At 33.8% G+C, this 19,443-nt stretch overlaps 1 protein-coding gene across 1 annotated transcript in view; it reads left to right on the forward strand.

Moving 5' to 3' along the window:
• The first annotated feature begins 5,095 nt into the window (after positions 1 to 5,095).
• The window catches only part of LOC149080204 (CDK5 regulatory subunit-associated protein 3), a 49,488-nt gene continuing 35,140 nt past the window's right edge, over positions 5,096 to 19,443 (forward strand). The window contains exons 1-3 of the mRNA XM_089239253.1: positions 5,096 to 5,272; positions 14,000 to 14,045; positions 17,676 to 17,807. Of these exons, the coding sequence (XP_089095379.1) occupies positions 5,267 to 5,272; positions 14,000 to 14,045; positions 17,676 to 17,807 (184 nt within the window). The 5' untranslated portion in view covers positions 5,096 to 5,266. The remainder of the gene's footprint in view (positions 5,273 to 13,999; positions 14,046 to 17,675; positions 17,808 to 19,443) is intronic.

Raw genomic sequence — 19,443 nt, forward strand, 5'->3', positions numbered from 1 at the left:
GAATGGTTGTTATTTCAAATGTCAACATAAAGAATGGTTGTTATTTCAAATGTCAACATAAAGAATGGTTGTTATTTCGAATCAACAGACATTTTAATGACCAAATTGAACAATTATTGATACTATAATATACTTTTATATTTGGAAAATATTTTGAATCAATCTCTTCTTATTATTAAACTAAATTATATACAACTTTTGAAACTTATTTTATAATGAAGACTTTAGCAATGATGATGCCAAAAAAAAAATTTTGTCTTTCCTTAATAAAGCTTTTATTCGCATCTCTATGTCGCTTAAGAAAAAATATCTATAAAATATTGCAATTATTGCAATATTGCCCCCCCCCCTCTCGTTACGGCTTTGAGGTAATGCGATATCTATCTATGGTCATACCTCACGCAGACTTCAAATTGAATCAGATAATTAACAGGAATGCGAAAGAAAAAAAACCTTCATTAAAAGTAAAGAATTATTTTCCATACAAGAACTAATTACACAGCTTTTCCACTCACTAGTCTTTCTTAGACCTTCAAAATATGCTCTAACTACACTTGTTTACACTCCTTCTCGGTGAAACAAAAATAACTTTTTTTTCAATGCATTCAATCGATAAAAGAAAAACGGCAAGAAGAAACTTACATCGACAAAAAAGCAACGGTTCGAAACCAGGTAGGTGTGTCTGGACCATGTTGTCCGAAATGGTCAAGCACTAAAGAGATACGGTCCAAAGGATGGGAAAAATGCTACGTTTTTAAGGAATTTCTTCCTCTTATGCCTGAAAGGATAGGATAGAAGTGGCCAATAGAAACACCAAATAAAAAAATAGCCTCGTTATCAAGAAATGCATAACAGGAATTATTTTTTCTGATATAAAAAAACCATAAAATAAAAAGTTGAGCATAAAAAAAAGGAAAAAAATTATATTACAAAAAGAACCGTATGAAAATTGATTGAAATGAATTTCTGACATAAGTGTGTAAAATTGAACAACTGGTGTGCACTGACTGCAAATCACTTCGTGGATAGGCCTATTGTCAGTGATAATATCAGGAAATGCATGCGCTCTGTAGTTTTGATCGCATCATTTGAAGCTATGTAAAATAAATTCATTTTTATTTCGATAAGGGAATTAAGAAAGTCCATGAACCAAAACAGTAGGGGAGACTGCTACTGATAACTTGGGACAATATTTTTCAAACTTTTTTTCCTAATCAATTTTTTATCCGTAAAAATTTCACCAAAATCATTTTTAGTATCATTATGAAATTTTTACCGAAATGAAATGGTAGTTTGTGGTTGGGTTCATCATCATTTTCATCAATATGAAACAGCGGGTGATATTTTAATTATTATCTTCCTGTTCTACCTATAACCATGAGATACAGATTTAAGTGAGCGGGCTAAAATGTTCTAAGGTACAACATTGGGTCTTGCATCTTTAAACGTGTAATGTTGTGCCTTGAAACACGATAAAATTACAGAGATAAAAAAATATAAATATTACTGGAAAAATAATACAATGAGTATTTTTAATATAACTCATACACTGTATTGAAATAAGTAATATCAAAATAACGACATAAATATGATTATTAATACTGTATATATGTCACTGCCAAAGCCCGAAGTGCGGTCAATTCGTGACGAGGCTAGCCACTTCGCGAATTGGCCAAGAGTTTTGACCAAAGTCCGAATTGCAGAAATTATTCTTACTTTGGACGGCCATTTCGTGAAGCTGGAGATCCTTGGCCAAAGCTCGATGTGCTGATGTAAGATGCCCCGGTAGGAACCAAATCCATTTTTTTAATATCGCAAACGTGTGATACATATCTATACGTAGCAGATGTATTGGATTAGCTCCATGTGACGAGAGTGAAAAAAGTAAAATTTGAGAGAAAAACTATAAAAATAATTATATAAAATATAGTTTTTCTGCCAAATTTTGGAGAAAAAAAATGATTACCCGTAATGAATTGGCCAATTTCGGGTTTTGGCAGTAACATATATACACAAAGGCAACAATTATAAGGGTAGTAGTCTTTATGTAGATGAAATGCATAATGATTCTATATTATACTTTTAAGAAGGAAAATTAAATGATTTTAAATCTTTAGTTTTGTCAGCTCCTTTGATTGCATTAGAGATACAATATCCGTGATATCAACATTTGCTGTATCTGACACTGATAAACAATAAAGTATTTACTCACCTCTCCTCCTAAGGAAATTCGCTTGGGAAAATTTTTTGTTTTTTCTACGCATCCCACACCATAACTTTTTTTTTCTAACAAATATTTTGTAACAATATTTTTTTTTCCTAACCAAAGGATGGAAGAGAATAAATGGTAGCTGAATATTTTGTAGGCGAGAAGTAAAGAACTAAAATTTTAAATATAAATTGTATTTAGAAGCTAAAGAAGTATTAAAAATTATTGTAAGCTGAGTATTCCGAAGTGAATTATGAAAATTTCAAGTTTTCTACTATTCCAAGGTACACGATCTTTTTTTTTTGTTCCAATGTACACGATGTTCCTCGATTTGTGAAAAATATCAATAATTTTATCCCCAGAGTTTCGTATGCAGCGCCGGTCCTGGAAATTCTGCCGCCTGAGGCAAATAATGTTTTGCCGCCCCTTAAGGATACGACTATCTGAAAAAGTTTTCTTTCTTCACCTCTATTACCTTGATACAGTGGTTTCCGAAGGTGTTGGCATGATTCTTTTAAGGGGGGGGGGGGGTAACGTTGATGATTTAAGATGTCGAGAGAGAATTTCCTAAATAAAAACGTCCTGATGAGAGTAAATATATCAAATCTCTTCTTTGAAGGGGGTCCCATAGTGGGAGCACCTGTTTACCTTTTTTTCCTAATCATTAATCATTTGATCATTTTTGTCGCACGTTGGGGGGGTAACGTTGATGATTTAAGATGTCGAGAGAGAATTTTAAAATTTTAAATATAAATTGTATTTAGAAGCTAAAGAAGTATTAAAAATTATTGTAAGCTGGAAAAATGCCTGCCCTTCAAAGGATTAATTGAGCTATTTAGCACATATACAGGGTGCATAGCAAATAGGGGGGTATGGCATTTTATTGGCATATACTTTCAATTTGCAAAAATTTTCAAATGACGTGTAGTACTCAGATATGTCATTCGTGTTTGAAGGGGTTGTCTAGTTATTAAAATAAAAAAATTAACTTTTTATACAGTCCCCGTGTGGCCCAAAACCCAATTAGAAAGTTGTTTCCCTGGCTCTCTTGATGCACACAAAAAAATTCCATGTTTCAAAGTGCACTATTCACTGAGATATTCGAATTCGAAAAACAGAGGAAAGTTAGGGAAAAAACATCTCTATAAATGCGGAAAAAAGTTTTACCCGCATTTAACCCGCTTATTTATCCATTCGCGCTTCCCCTTAAAAATTATTTCGGTGTGTAAAAATTCGCGCGCGAGAACGAAAACACCGTCATAATAAATCCTTCATAAAAAATGCCGCCCTAGGCGGCCGCCTCGTCGCCTCATGCCCGTTCGACGGCCCTGTTTGTATGACTGAAAACTTATTATGGTTCATCGGATGATTGCATAAATTATAATTACTAAATATTGCAATATTTAGTAAGCAATGAGCATGAGAAGAAACACGGCAAAAAAAAACTCACAATTTTAGTACTAAAACGTGCCCACTTGCAAAATCTCTGTCAAGATCACAGACAAAGTGTTGAAACAACATTCAGTTGTGAGGTTATGTATTTCTAATCTCTTGCACTCCAAAAGCATCAGCTAGAATGCAATACTATTAAAATTATGTCAAGTGTTTCCAGGTTTACTATAGTCAAGGTACAACAGTTTTCCTCTAATAACATTCCTCATAGTACAGTAGACGCTGCTTATTCGAATCATAGATAATGTTATCATTCTAGTATTGTTGTCAACTTCGTAAAGTATGCACAAAATGCACACCACGACACGTGAAAAGTTATCAGAATTTCTCATTATTTATGTATATAAATTTTTTTAAATTCAAATAAATGTGTTTTTTTTTCACATTTCGACGCGGAAATAGTACCGAATATTTTTCTCATAAGTTATCGTTATCAACCTACAGACCATGGACGGATATACGGGGGTGCGTGAGGGCATTGCCCCCAGCGTCAAAGGTGGATTCGACTGATCTAATGTATATAAGAATTGACATCATCATCGTCGTGCCCCCTCCCAGTAATAATGGCCATGCCCCCCAGACTTCCAAGTCTATCTCCGCCTATGCTACAGACTATGTAGGAAGTCGGGTTGTACCCCTCTCCCTCTTGTTGATAAACATTTTCGTACTCCGCTCACGCTTTCCTCATCAGGCCATAGCAGCTGCTATGATCCATATAAGCGAGGCGTTGGACTTCCTTCCTACAATAGAGGCAAATAAATGACAGGAAAAAATCCACAGTACATGCACCTCCTAAATATTCCTCTGAAGCATTTCTAATGACTCGGCGCATGATGGAATATGTTGTGTGTGTACACGGGTAGCTCCAACTTGTTTGTGATGTGAGAGCTATGCGTGGTTCATTTTCAATATGTACTGCCATTTCACTTCCATATTGGAAGTGAAAGCGACAGATGACTGAACTTCTTTTTCTATCCATAGCATGTTGAAGGTCTCCTTTGTTTCTGTGGAGCAGCACTAATAATTACAAAACCCAAAAGTTCATTCGATTTTCACTTCCAATTTTCAAACACACAAAACGCACATCTCAGTCATAAATACTTTCGTGGAATGTCCACGAATCAGAATTCACAACGTCTCTGACATGACGTGAAATTACGTCACGTCAGATGTTTTTGCAAAAAAGTTCGGGATAACCAGAAAAACAGAAAAAAACCGGCACTGTTCCGGCAAATATGGGGAAGTATGGTCATCTACATTCTCCATGTATTTTTTCCCCAAACGGGACGGTCCTCAGGCATAAAGCCCTGTATAATTGAAGAAGAAGAAGAAGAATCTTGGGTTGCAGACGTCCTGATGTTTTGTGTTGACGTTTAACACAACAACTTTCAGGAAGCCCTGTATAACTGAAGAAGAACTTTCTCAGGAACCTTTGAACGGGTGGGGGAGTTAGCTCTCGACTAACTTTACATCTACCTAAATATAGAAGGAAAAGGACCTTTAGTTGCCGACAGCTATTGCTATTTTTTGTAACATTGAGACAACTTTTTCAAACAACTGAAAGCTCTACATGAAATTGGAACTTTCTCTAACACACCTTTCAATATGTTGGTAAGTTTAAATATTTCTTAGATAAAAAAAATATATATATTTTCGCTGATTCATTTTTTAAAAACCGAGTTTCAATTCCTGAATTATTGGTGCTTGAAGAGTTATTTATGAGATGAATATAAATCATTCCCATCCTTCGAAGAGACTCCGCAATACTTGGTAAAATAAATCGAGATTTTAATTGAATGATGCTGTGGGGTCACACATGTTTGAAGATACAAGAGCGATTAACCCTCTTCAATTTCGAAAGCTACACCATGAAAACTTGTTTTTATGAGCTGAATTCAATATACATTGTGAAGATGAATGATTTCAAAATCTGTAGTTACTGGTATAAAGGTTAAAAAGAAGAAAAAAAAATTCATTACACACAATGAATACACAGACCTTTTAATTTATAAAGGGATATATGTATATCAAAGAAGACACTTTAAAATCTGGATACGTTTGCTTGAAATGAAACAATCCTGTTTAACAAGAATAAGTTATGACCAACTATCTCAATCTTGTAATTCGTCCACTAATAATAAAAATAATTGGGCATTACAAGTTAAAAATATTCTTCACAGTGCTAGCTTTGTTTTTATTTTTGTTCAACAAAATCGAAGTCTTGTAAAAGCTTATCTTCCACTGATTATCAAGAGTATAAAAAAACCAGAGTATCCAAACTGGTTTCTCCCATATTGTAAATAGTAAAACTTTTTCTCACTATAAAGATATAAAAACAACTTTCCTGGTGGAAGAATATTTTTTCCTCTCTTTTCATATCTCAGTCAAAAGGGTTTTTCCCCAACTCAGATTTAATCAGACATCAATTTTCGTTAATCGTAAAAAAATTTCTATAAATCCCATCACAAGTTGTACATATTGCAACCTTTTGTTATTTGAGGATTGGAATCATGTAATTTTTCACTGCCCTTTTTACTCTAATCCCAGATCCAAATATTTAAATCTCTCTTCAGGTCCTGTTAATATATCTCAATTACTTTTGATCACTGATAACATATACTCAATATATCTATTTATCTTGTCGTGTATTCGCCTACGCTCGCTCTGTTTGGACTGAAGTCCATATATTTCTATTGTTATTAATTTATTTTTTTCTTTTATTACTTGCTTTTTGTCCACTTAGTATGTGTTACCTATTATTATTTGTCGGTATATTATTATGTTTATTATGTGTCTGCTTATCATTCATTCATTATTTTCCCTTGCCTTATATTAATTGTTCTGACATCAACATATGTGCTTCATTATATTCGCAATGCATTGTATATTTTGTAAATATTACTATAAAAAGTAGCAACAACCAATTGCCACTCATTGAAGGACCTGCTGGTCAAATCAATAAAATTTATTTATTATTACTACTTATTTATTTATTATATCAAAGAAGACATCTATGTCTAAAAGCCTGTTTACATAGGTTAAGTAATTTAATCATTGACTAAATTTTAAGTTGTCAAGTACTTTAAAATATATGCAGATGTTAAGAGTCATTTATGCAGGTAAGTGGAAAGTGTAATAGAAATTGGTGTATTTTTTTGATTAAGTAGGCACTTTGCAAAGGCGGAGATATGGGACATTGGGAGGTATACAGACATTGGAGGAATGGACATTTGTAGACATTTTACGTGTAAATAAATTACTTGAATTTGATTTTTTTTCTAATGTATGAAGCTTTCAATGCTTAACATTTATTGATAACAAACTTTTGAACAGATATGATTTTTTTTCTTTAAATTTTTTATATGAAATGTCATTATGTTATTTGAATCTAGTCAGGAATATAATTTTTCAAAGCTTTATCAATATTGTGGTTGTAATTTAAAGAATTATTCCAATAATAAATTTACTCCACTTCAACATTAATTAAATATTCACTTTTTAATTATTGTCCATTCCTCCCTCCCATATGGGAGGAATAGGGTAAATTTCAATTTCTGATTTCAAAAAAATTAAGCTATTACTTTGTATGGAGCACAGTTGGCACAGTATTTATCATTGATGGTTTTTACCACCTTCAGAGAAATTTGTTTTTAAAATAATTTACAGAAACAGTGATTTATCTACTTTTTTCCATTTTTCCCAAGAAAATTCATAATTTTGATACAATGTTGTGTGAACACTGAACATTAAAATTATTATATTCTCACTAGCGTGCATCATAAAGCAAAGAGCTTGACCCTAGGTGCCAGGTCACCGTGGTGACTAGAAAATCAACATAGACACCCAAAATTTTCTTCATGTAATTGTTCAATCGAAATCTATGAACTATCTATTGAAATCTATGGAAATCTATCTAAAATTTTCTGATTTCATGGCAGTGTCTTTTATCAAAAAAGGGTATATTTGTAAAAAAAACCAGTATTTAAGACCATTTCTCTTGAACATTGTATTTTGCTTGGCTTCTAAGCAATTTGGCTAGTGCATAAATGTTTTTCTTTTTTATTATTTGTCAAGTCCTGCTGTAAAGATAGTCTCATATTGTCATCATATGCTGATGGATTAAAAGAGAAAATTATACACGCTATATATTCTACTTTAAATATCTGTTTATGTATAGCAGAGGCAGATTTATGGCTTTGCGCCTGGTGGATATTCAAATTTTGCCTCCTTTCTCCTGTTTCAAATTGATGTTTTTGACCACAAATTACTTAAATTCACCGCCCTGGTTTACAGTCCGCTAAAGCACCCAACCTTCCTTCATAAATAAAGCCTCTGATAGCAATTTAAAAAATAATCTTATGAGGTAATAGCCTTAATCTTAGTGGTAATAAAAAGTGAGTAGGAACTGCAATATTGATGAAGTCATTCATCAAAATTAAAATTAGTTTGTAAAAAAAAATGAAGTGGCACACGTATTAACCAATAATAGTTTTTAGTTTAGAAATAGAAGACAATAGAGCCTCTCTATCTCTATACCAGGGATGGACAGATCCAAGGTGCTAGGCTAGGTAGCCATGGCAGCCAAAAAATTGGTATTAGTGCCTAAAATTTTCTTTGTGTAATTATTAAAATTGCTGGCTGATAGCAGCACAAAATATTTAATTTATAGCAGCATATCTGCCAACATGAAAGAGGGTAACTATGCCCTGAAAATGTCAAAAGAAGCATTACTTTGGACCCTTTTCTTTGGGTAAAAATTTTTTTCTGGTGCCTAGATTTTCTTGTGATTTGTCCCTGGCCCTGCTCTATATTAAGAGTAATATACAATAATCTTACATAAGAATTTCTTCTGTATTGATATTACTCTCTAGTCCTAATTCATAGTGTTAATATATTACATTTATAACAATATTTCTTTCATAACAATATGTTTCTCTGGTCCGTTTGAGTATCATTATATAGGCTTTTTACTGTAGTATGTTTAAGCATATATAAATTATACAAAATATAAGCTATTAGAATTTATACGTATAAAGAGGGAACAAAGAAATAAATATAGGTTTTTATATCAACTTAATTCAAAGTTTGCTGCTGATGAAAACCCAAAAATTGGTCGTGTTAACAGCAGTTTCTGTTTCTGCAATTCTTATTTTTCTTTTTTAATTAAGGTCTAAGTTTATTTGAATTTTTATATAATTATTATTTAAATAAAGATTAATCATTAGTTAATAAACTGTTACTCTGCATATTAATTATCATTACATAGAGGCCAGGGTTCCCCTGACTTTTTATCACTTGTAGCAATTTGGAAAATTAGATGGAAAAAGTTGTAGCCAAATGTGAGAGAGAACCTTAGCCAAATTAACAGGTCACAAAATGGGGATTCCAAAAAACAACTTGAATCAAGTTTGAGATGGAAATTTAAACCAAAATGCAAATCATGGACAAATAAATATTGTTTAATATAAAATGTCAATTCCCATACAAAAAATATTTTAATTCTCAAGAATTCACCAACATTTACACTGACTATCGCTGGCCACAATTCTAAAGCATTTTCAAAATTGAACTGTTACCTGCTGGGACCATTAACACAAAGAAATACTGAATAAGGTTCACGATACAGAGGTGGAGATGCAGCTGTATACTGATTTACCTGGGTCCTCTGCAGGGTTTAAGCTACGGTGACATTTTTTGCAAAGTGCAAAAGAAAATCTTAGAATACAAAGGAAGTAGTAGCTACTTTGGCAAAAATGTGTACAGGAGGTATGAAATGGGTAGACATCCATCAATCACTCATTAGCATTTTAGCATTTTCAGAGTTGCCAACTGCTACAGATTGTCCGTAGTTTCTACGGATGGTTGCAATAAATTACAAAGCTAAGGGAGACACTCAATACTACGGAAATCGGATTTTTAAAAAAATCGGGTCTTTGAGTTTCTTGCGATGTTTTACTTATTTTTATTATTATTATTATTTTCAAATTGCATTCCCCAAAGCAGAATATGCCGAAATGTGTGACGTATGTTGTCGCAGAACAACCAGTGCTGTTGCAGAACAATCTGGAAGAATTTTAAGAAAAGTGTAGAAGAACGCTATTATGTATATTCAAATTTTTACCGCAGAACATTTTCAGTCAGCTGAGGGCTCGTTGCAGAACATCGCAAAATATTCTGCTTTGGGGATTGCATTGATCTTTACCATAATGATGAATTCGTATGCGCACATGAAAGAGTTTGAGAGAAGATGAGCTCGGAACAATCTGTTTTGTCTGCGCGTGGAAGGCAATCTGTAAAGCCGCATCTAAACCTGCCGCTGTACTTGATGCCCAAATGTGCAAAAACCTGTTTTCCATCAAAACCGCCTCTCGCTGTGGGCTAAAAACAGGTTTTTGAGTGCTTCAAAACGATGAAGTGGGCAGGTTTTTTGCGGCGGGTCCGGAACCGGCTTCATTTTCATAGTGCATGGTCGAGCTCGCGGAACTTGTGTCGGAAAGAATGTTTCATCGTAGGTGCCATAAGAGCTCTGATACGAAGAAAACGGGCATGGGGTCTAGGGTTAGCAGAACCATGCTTAGAACAAAACAAGAAGATATATGGGGACTACAGTTGCCAGATGTCTATATATACGGCCCACAAGGGTGTATGCACATTGGGAATGCATTGAATATCCATGAATTATTTAGGGACTCAGTGACTTCAGAATGTTGCTTCGGGAGGGGAGGGGGGTCAAGTGGTCTGTGTGAGCCTTCTAGGTTCCAGTGCTAATAAGGTGCTGTTTTAATGAACTTTCAGTTAAATTTATGAGTGTTAATTTTTTATTGCACTATGATTATAACATCCTAGAGGGGTACCCCCCGCCCTTCACATGGCAAAGCTGAACATTCATTACTACTGACAAGCTTTAAGCCAATGTTGCATGTCTGCATTTTGCTAAAGCTTATTTTCCTATTTTCGGTAAAGGAATTTTTTTATCTAACTTAAACCCTGGTCCTTTGAAAGTGAAAGTTGGTCCCTCTCGAAAAAAAATTAAAGTATGGTCTCTCCTTTCCCCCACAAATCATTCACTGCTATCCCTGTGAATCAAACAATTAGTGTCTAAAAAATATGTTCAATTCAAAGGTTCATTGAAAAAAAAGGTTAATTCACCAACTTATAACTAGGTTCTTTTACTATCATTGTCTACTAATAGAGAAAGCTTGCTGACTTTTGCTGATGGGGTCAAAAATGGCTAAAAATTTATTGGCATAATACTTGAATGGCCCCTTTCATGGTCGTGCAATCACGATAAGCAGTAGAAGGAGGGGGGGGAGTTGTGGGGTTTCTTTCTATATTTTTCCCCCTTCTTGGAACTAGGAAAAAAAATATCCCCTTCCGAAATTCTGGGTATTTGAATGGCGTTGGCATCTCTGCTCAGGAAAGTACTATAGTCGAGTAAAGTGTTCAAACAATAGGTTTTTTGCTTGTAGCCTCCTGAAAGTGCTGTCAACTAGTCACGGTTCCAGACAAGGTTAGTCACCCGTCTGGCTCCCTCCCTCCTCTGGAACTTTCCCGCAAATCGCTTAACATTGTTCATGATTGGCTAACAGAAATTTCACTTCCGGATTTTGAACATGCATCAAATAGTCAGTTTGACCATCAAGAAGCCCAATGGACACTCGTGATTTGGCGAATTCGGTCTTTTATTTATTTGCCAAATTAAATAATTTGTTGCAATTTGGTGCAATGGTGATTGGCAGTGCAAACCCTAATAGAGGCTAATTATACATGGTAAAATATATATTTACAGGTTTTTACCACGTTATTTACTGGTAAGTGCCTAGTTTTTACCATGTCCTGGTAAAAACTCAACCCTGTTTTGAAGTGTCACTTTTTTTTCATGTCTAAAAAGTGATAAGGTTTTTTTATTTATCAATTACACCATTTTATATCGTACAGAAAAAATTTAGAAAATATTTTTGTGAAAAGTGTCCCACTTCTCTATGTGTCAGTGAGTGTGGCCTTGTATTATTCGATGAGCATGGTGGACTTGATTACTTATGTTGAGACACTATTTTGAGCACTTGAGGACTTAAAATTTAGTTAAATACTTAATCACTTAGCTTGTGTTAACAGGTTTTCAGAGCAAGTGGATTGTTTCTTACATATCTCAGGATATAAAAATTAATTAAAACATAGATCTAACAGGAAAGGGGTTGGCGTATTGATTTATGTGAAATCATGTTTGAAGGCTAGAGAGTGTAATATACAAAGAATTGATACTGAAACTACATGGGTTGAGCTTGAAAACGAAAATTGTCATAAGCTTTTTGTAGGAGTTTACTATAACCCACCTAATCGGAATCCAAACTACATCTTCATGAAGAAACTTCATGTATGTGTAAACATAAGAGGATAGTAATATTAGAGAATTTTAATTATCTAGATATCGATTGGAACAACCTATCAGCTAGAGATCAATATGAGAATGATTTTATGTTGTTGCTCTGTAATTCCTTGTATCAGCAAGTGTCAAAAGCCACTAGTGATACTTCTATTTTGTATTTGGTTGTCACTAGTTCCAAGGATCTTGTCAAACATGTTTCAGTTGGAGACAACTTTTCTTAGCTCATAGGTTGTTAGCTTTTTTTTTTGTAGCTTTTTAGCGAATAAAGTTAACAACAAAAGAATGGTTCCTTGTTTTTGAAGAACCAACTTTGACCTTTTGAGAGAAAGGTTACCTAGAATTTTCAAACACCTTTTGGAATCAGTTTGTGAGGTAAGGCAGTAGGGAGAATTTATGGCAAAACTCCTCTGTTTTTTGCATGATGTCATACCCTTTGTTCATAAAAAGTGGGTTTATTCATCTTTCCCCCCCCCCCACTGATTCATGGATAACATGCGTAATCTTTACTTTGAAAAGAGAAGGGCATTCAGAAAATAAAAAAAGTGGAAGAGATGACCTTTCATCATTTACTGAAAAAAGAAGCGTGTTGAAGAAAGCGATAAGGGATACTTTGAAAGGAAGTTAAATGTAGGTTGGCAGATAACATTGGCTCTGACCCTAAATCATTTTTCAGGTATGTAAATTATGGATGTAAAAGAACAGTTGTCCCCCTCTCGATAGGAGGATCTGGGTTAAAGTGCACTGTAATGCTTTCAATGACTTCTTTTGCATCAGTCTTTAATAGTGAAGGCAATATTCAAAGTACTGGTGTGTCGTGGGATGATAAACAATAGATCCTTCAATGATATCCAGGTAGAAGATGTGGAAGTCCTAATAGTCCATAGAATATATGGTTGAAAAATGTGCTTGCTTTTGTCAAATGGGAGAAACTTTCTCAACACCATGAGAAAGTTTGATTTTTTTTTTGGCTCTAATCTAATATGCAGTGTTCATCCTAGAGTTTTTGCAACAGGGTGATGATATAGAGCAGCGGTTCTTAACCTTTTTTTGACTCGAGGAGCCCTTTTGGGCATATAATTTCTATGGCGGAGCCCCATAGACCTATTTTTTATTTATTCCGAACAAAATTACTGACGTATTTTTATTATTTTAAAGTAATTATAATTTTTTTTTCAAATGACTGTTTTTTATTTTCCTTCGCAGAGCACTGGTTGAAAACCGCTGATATAGAGAAACATTCAAGTGGGAACTTGTGATACAGCGCAGGGCTTGACACATCCCCTGGTTGCTATGGCAACTAAGAAATAGTGCACTATACTTATATTTTGTTTTGTGTATGATAACTAAATTTGAGTCTGGGAACAACACAGAACTTTTGGCAATTATGTCAGTTTGTCTGCTTGAGCAAAATCTCCCAGACAAGTCAAAGAAAATATTTTTCCATTTTTTATTATTTTTAAAGATTGTAAAATTTGGCTGTCACCTAAGTTTTTTTTTTCAATATGTCAAGCTCTGGCATGGTATCATAAAATAACAAGTTACTATACAGATAAAAATGAAATCCACACAAATCAGATGGTTGACTAATAGGCAGTCCACTCTGAAATGGATCTCAGGAGGACACTGATGATGCATAAGTTAGAGGATGCGTTTCAGTTTATCCCAAATAGGACCTATACTCCATCTAGAGCTTTCTATCACTTAATCTGTATTTAAGCTCTCAGAGTAATAATCATTTCTTTATTTTGCTTTTGGCCAAATGAGTGCTTTTGCTTTTCCAAAGCATTTTCCTTCCAGTTCTGAAACTGAAAAAAATAGACATTTACTGGACAGTTATTTTTTTTAATTGAAAGCTAACTGATTAGAAACTGTATTTGCTGATAAAGAGGTTTAATTACACCATAATTTTTAATTACACTGTGAATAAATTGATCTTTTACTGTACTTTACAGAATGAACTTGAAATTCCAATTGATATCCATTCTAACAAGCTTCTAGGTAAGAATATTTTATTTCTTACATGTTTGTGTCAAAATATATTCCAAACAGTTCAAAGATTTGCTTGGCTGATTTGAGTCATACATAAGGTGACTAGATGACCTATATTTTACAAAACAGAATTACAATATTCACCCTGAAATAGACGGCATGCTGAGAAATTCAAGCCACAGTTTACAGATAATTATTAAATATCTGGGCCCCAAGAATCAATTGAATTGGCTGATTTGAATCTTATTTATTCTCTACATCTTGGGACCCTTTTAGTTTTATGAACTAAGTTCAGATAGTTGATATGCTACTATACTTGCTATCCCAAATCTTAATTTATCGAAAATGTCAGATGTTAGGCATACTATTCGTTCACATAGGTTGGATGAGTTGAAAGCTATGTAGATACGAAAACATAAGTGGATTTCAACATATTTTTGTATTCCTTGATCATATGTTATATGATATTTTAGGGAAAAAATTAAACTGTTAAAAAGGTTAAATGTTGGTTTTCCCAGCATGCTGATGAATTCATGGGAATATGGTATTTTTTTAATAATATGTGTCTATTTCATAATTTTAGTAAAAATGCTTATTTTCTCAATTTGGCTAAGAAAGCTTGCTTGAATTATATTATGGAATGGATGGAATCAATCTTTTCCTTACTGCATGTATAAATAACTGTTTTGTGAAATGACCGCTTTGTTTTTTCACTCTTCTATAAATTCCAAAGTTAATAAACATATGTTGCTAGGGTTATGTAAGTAATGTGATGTATAGTTTGGGTATTTATACCATAATTTTCTGTAAATAAGCTGCTAGGATGTATAAAATGTATCAAGAAAAATAACTGGAGCATATCTTTTTCGCCGTGGGGCGATATATTTTTCATTTTGCATAATAAAGCTTGTACATACAATTGCATTCATAAAACGTCCTTATTATAAGAACCTTATTTTTGTTCAAATATTTTAATGTATGGGTTAAATCCGTACATAAAGCATATACAAGCAATCCTGACCTAATATATATATATATATATATATATATATAATATAATATAATATATATATATATATATATATATATATATAATAGATTTTCTGTATGTCTGTGTGTGTGTGTGTGCGTGCATGCATGCGTATGTCCGTGCGTGTGTGTTCTCTATACAAATCTACAATTTTAGATCGATCGTCACCAAATTTTGCATATATACCAAATGGGACCCGACTTACAATCACTTTCCGAACGTTTACTTTGGTTACCGTGGTTCCCTAGCAATGCGTTTCAGATGTGTATATGCCTTTACAATGGTTTGTCAATTCTTTAACGCTGCCAGTATATATGTATAACAGTTTATGCCTTTATAATGTTTGCCACATTTTCAGTACTCCCAGTAATGAGGCTTTTTGAATAGACGTCATAATCATCATCAGCATCGCTTTGAGGGTCGGGAAAAGGGGTATCCTCATAGAAATCAGTGTTAAAATTACCGATTTTAATGTAGAAATGCGGAAATTTGGTGGGGTTTTCTGTCACCAATAATTTTAAAAATTGTATTGAATTCTCAATTTTTGAAATATTGAGTTCACTTAGAGATATACGAAGCCCAGGAGATTAAATATGAAGTAATTATCCGGACCTACTTTTGAGTTGGATATCCAGGCAATAACATTAATTTCAACTTTTTATTTATATCTTCTCAAGCATGAAAATTAAGTTCTCTGTATTGTCTTTTGATATTCAACTTCATGAATTGATATAGTTCAGGTTGTTTTAAAATCAATTATGGGTCCGTAAAGTACATCAAAGAAATTCCACAGCTTTAATTAAGCATTTTTGGAAGCAGAAACAGGCAGAAATAGATAACTTGAAGTTCGGGAGGGGGATCGAAATACCTAGCGCCCCTTAAAAAAGGGGGGAAAAAATATTTGTTTCTATGTTTCCTTAAATCTAGATTTGTTTATTTCATGAAGTCGCGCAAGAAGTCGCCATATTGGTTAACTTAGACACGGTTTACATGTCCCTCAAAGAAAGATGGAGCTATCACGTGATCCAAACAGCCTCATTGAAGAAAACCCGAGCAGCGCCGGATATTATAGCTAGTCTGAAAATAATCTTGTAATTGAATCATATACTTCGTTTATTACAAAAATACTCTAACTTATGAAATAAAAAAAATCGGATGATTCACAAGAATTATAGAACCATCAAAAATAAACATAATAAATAACATACTTTTCAATATTTGGTAGGGTACCCCATGTCTTTAATTATTGCACTGCATCTGCGGAGCATTGAGTCCACCAAATCACTCATAGTTTTGGTAGGTTTTTTTTTTACATTCTTGCAGGAATAACAAATTTTACATCCAGATTGGAAAATTTCATAGCTTTACAGCAATGTTTAAGCACCTGCAATAAATTCTCTATTGGATTCAGATCAGATGACTGCAATGACAATGTCAGAACTCTCATTTTTTGGCAGAAAACCACATTTTCACAGACTTGGCTATGTGTTTCGGATCATTGTCTTGTTGAAAAATCCATCCTTGAGGCATTTAAATTCTGCCAAAATGTAACATATGTGCCTTTAAAATGTCCAAATAAATTTTTTGGTCCATTATGCCTGTTATTCACACTAAAGGACCAACACAGGATGATCCAAAGCAGCTCCACACCATCACATTACTACCACCATGTTTAAATGTAGGAAGCTGATATCTCCTGTTGAATTGCTGGCCTACTGGCCACCTAATATATCCTTATTAACTCGATTCAAACTTTTGGAACTTGGACTCATCACTCCCAAGAACCTTTGCCTATTGTTTGGGTGTCCAACTTTGATGCTTCCAGGCAAAATCAAGTCGGGCCTTTCTATTCGTAATGGAAATCAAAGGATTCGTTTTGGGTCTTTGACCAAAAAGACGAGCTTCATGAAGAGGTCACTTGATTGCAGAGACACTGATAGAAACTCCATAAACTGGTTTGGAATGCTTGGTTTATCTCCACTGCACTCTTCATTGGATTCTTTACCAAACGTTGTTTTATCAAGCGATTGATTCTGGAACAAGCTTTTCTTGGGTGACCAGAACCAGACAGTTTACCTCACCGCACACTTGAAACTACTTCCAAACATCACATATTGTTGATTTTGAAACACTTAGAAGTTTAGAAATAAAAATGTAGCTTTGTTCATCTTGGATATGTTTTACGATCTGTTCTTTTGTTTCCAGAGAAATTTGTCTTTTATGAGGCATTTCCCTCACTTCCAAAGTTACAATAAACAGCTCCAGAAACAAGAAAAATTCATAGTCTCACTTTTTTAGCTTTGAATGAATTTCTTTCGGAGAGCAGCATATTATATACCCTTTCTTCTCCCAGAAAATTAACCCAGTTGTAGATAGACATCATACAACGTGATTCCAATTTGCATAACATGATTTGTGTTTCATTTCAAGCAGAAAAACCAATTGTCAGATATTTTTTTGAATGCCACTGTATTTAAATCATGGATTCCCATTTAAATCATTGAAATGTTCCTTTTTATAATATGGTCACTCTAGTTATACAACAAGTTTCAAACTTCGCAATTCTTGTATTGATTTGATTTCTCAATCAAATACTACTTTGAATTTAGATTGGCTTATAAGTAGACGGCATTGTTCCCAAGATTGGCAAACTCCTGTTCTGAAGATTCGCCAGAAAATAAATAATGCCATTCAGGACATGCCTGCTGTTGATGAAATCACCAACCTTCTTACTGGCACATGTAAGTATAAATGTAAATTTTTATTCACCAGAAATACTGTGAAATAAAATATACATATATATAAAAATGTGTTCGCTTAATACAAGTTAAATACTATAACTTATTTAGACCTTAATACACTTCTAGAGCACATTTAAGATTTGTAATTTTCATATAGCATGGGCCAAGAAAAGATTCTCCACCTAATTAACTTTGAAATTAACATTCATTTTCTATTTTGATTCTTTATCAAGTTCTTGTAGTTTTCTTATTTTGCCACTAGGAGCACTGCAATCAACTGCCATGTCTTCTTACTGCAGATAGACCAACAGGGAATCATATAGAATGGATGGAATCAATCTTTCCCTTACTACCTGTAAAATATATCAAGAAAAATAACTGAAGCATATCTTTTTCGCCATATGGCGATATATTTTTCATTTTGCATTATAAAGATACTTCAGGATGTCTATCGTTTAGGTACAACAAAAACCAAGCAGTATATTGTATACAGGGTGGGCAAAAAGTCTAGAAATTTTAAAAATTCATAAAAATCAGAAAAATAACTGCAACAAAAAACGGTTTACACAGGGTTAGCATCGCTAGATTACAGTAATTTTTTTTTAAGACAGGAAAAAAAATAACTAAAAAAAAACAGCCGATAGGTGACCCTGATGTACACAGGTCAAAGAAAAGGCATGCAAATAATGAACAGAATGCCTCCAAATCATTTATTACAGCAGTATGTGTTTCACATGACAAACACCACAGGGTATAACACATTGCAGGCGAGTCACAAATCCAGCGATGGCAGAGTGCAACAGGTCCACATACATGGTTTACAGCGGTGAAGTGGTTATGGATTAGGAATGCAAGTTCTTATAACCGTCTCATTTGCATATTTCCACCTAAGTCACTCGTACCAGTGCCACCAATCGGCCGTTTTTTTAATTTTTTTTCCTGTCTTAAAAAAATTCCTGTTACTTAGCGATGGTAACCCTGCAAACCGTTTTTTATTTCGGTTGATTTTCCGGTTTTCAAAGTTTCTACTGGCTTTTTGCTCACCCTGTAGAACAAAGAACTATCTGAATCTCTCACTCTAACTTCTATATAGGTAGCCCCTTCTGTACTCTACTGATCCATTCTTCTGCTTCAGGAAAATGTGACCACTTTTTCAGAAGCACTGCTTCAGACGAATAGTGAAATAGTTAGAACGCCCTGGCCAAGAACTCATCAATGCTCAAAAAGTGAAAAATAAAAAAAGGTTTAGAAAAAGACAACTATAAAAAAGTGTTATTGAATAAGCATCAGCTTTGAATTAGCCGCACGAGCTAAAAGCTTTTATAACTGCATAAGCTGCTGCTTTATTATGGAAAATTACTGCATTTTACTACATCTTTTTTATTTTGATCACATTTTTCTTATTTATCATAACAGTTTACTAACTTGGACTTACTAACTTGTTACATCAAAGGATTTAAACACCTGTGAAACATCTTTCCCCATACTTCAAGCCTCTTTTTCAAAATCAAATCATGGTTTTGTGCATTTTGGAAATCAGTTATGCATTTTTGAAAAATTGTGAGGTCTGGCATATCATGCTACAAAAATAAAGAAATTAATGGTTTCAACAGAAGTACCAAGGGTCGTAAACTAA

Source organism: Pholcus phalangioides, unplaced genomic scaffold (genome assembly GCF_987345545.1).
Source record: "Pholcus phalangioides strain wild (caught in Gottingen) unplaced genomic scaffold, Ppha-v1.0 ptg000011l_1, whole genome shotgun sequence".
Taxonomy (NCBI): Eukaryota; Metazoa; Arthropoda; class Arachnida; order Araneae; family Pholcidae; genus Pholcus; species Pholcus phalangioides.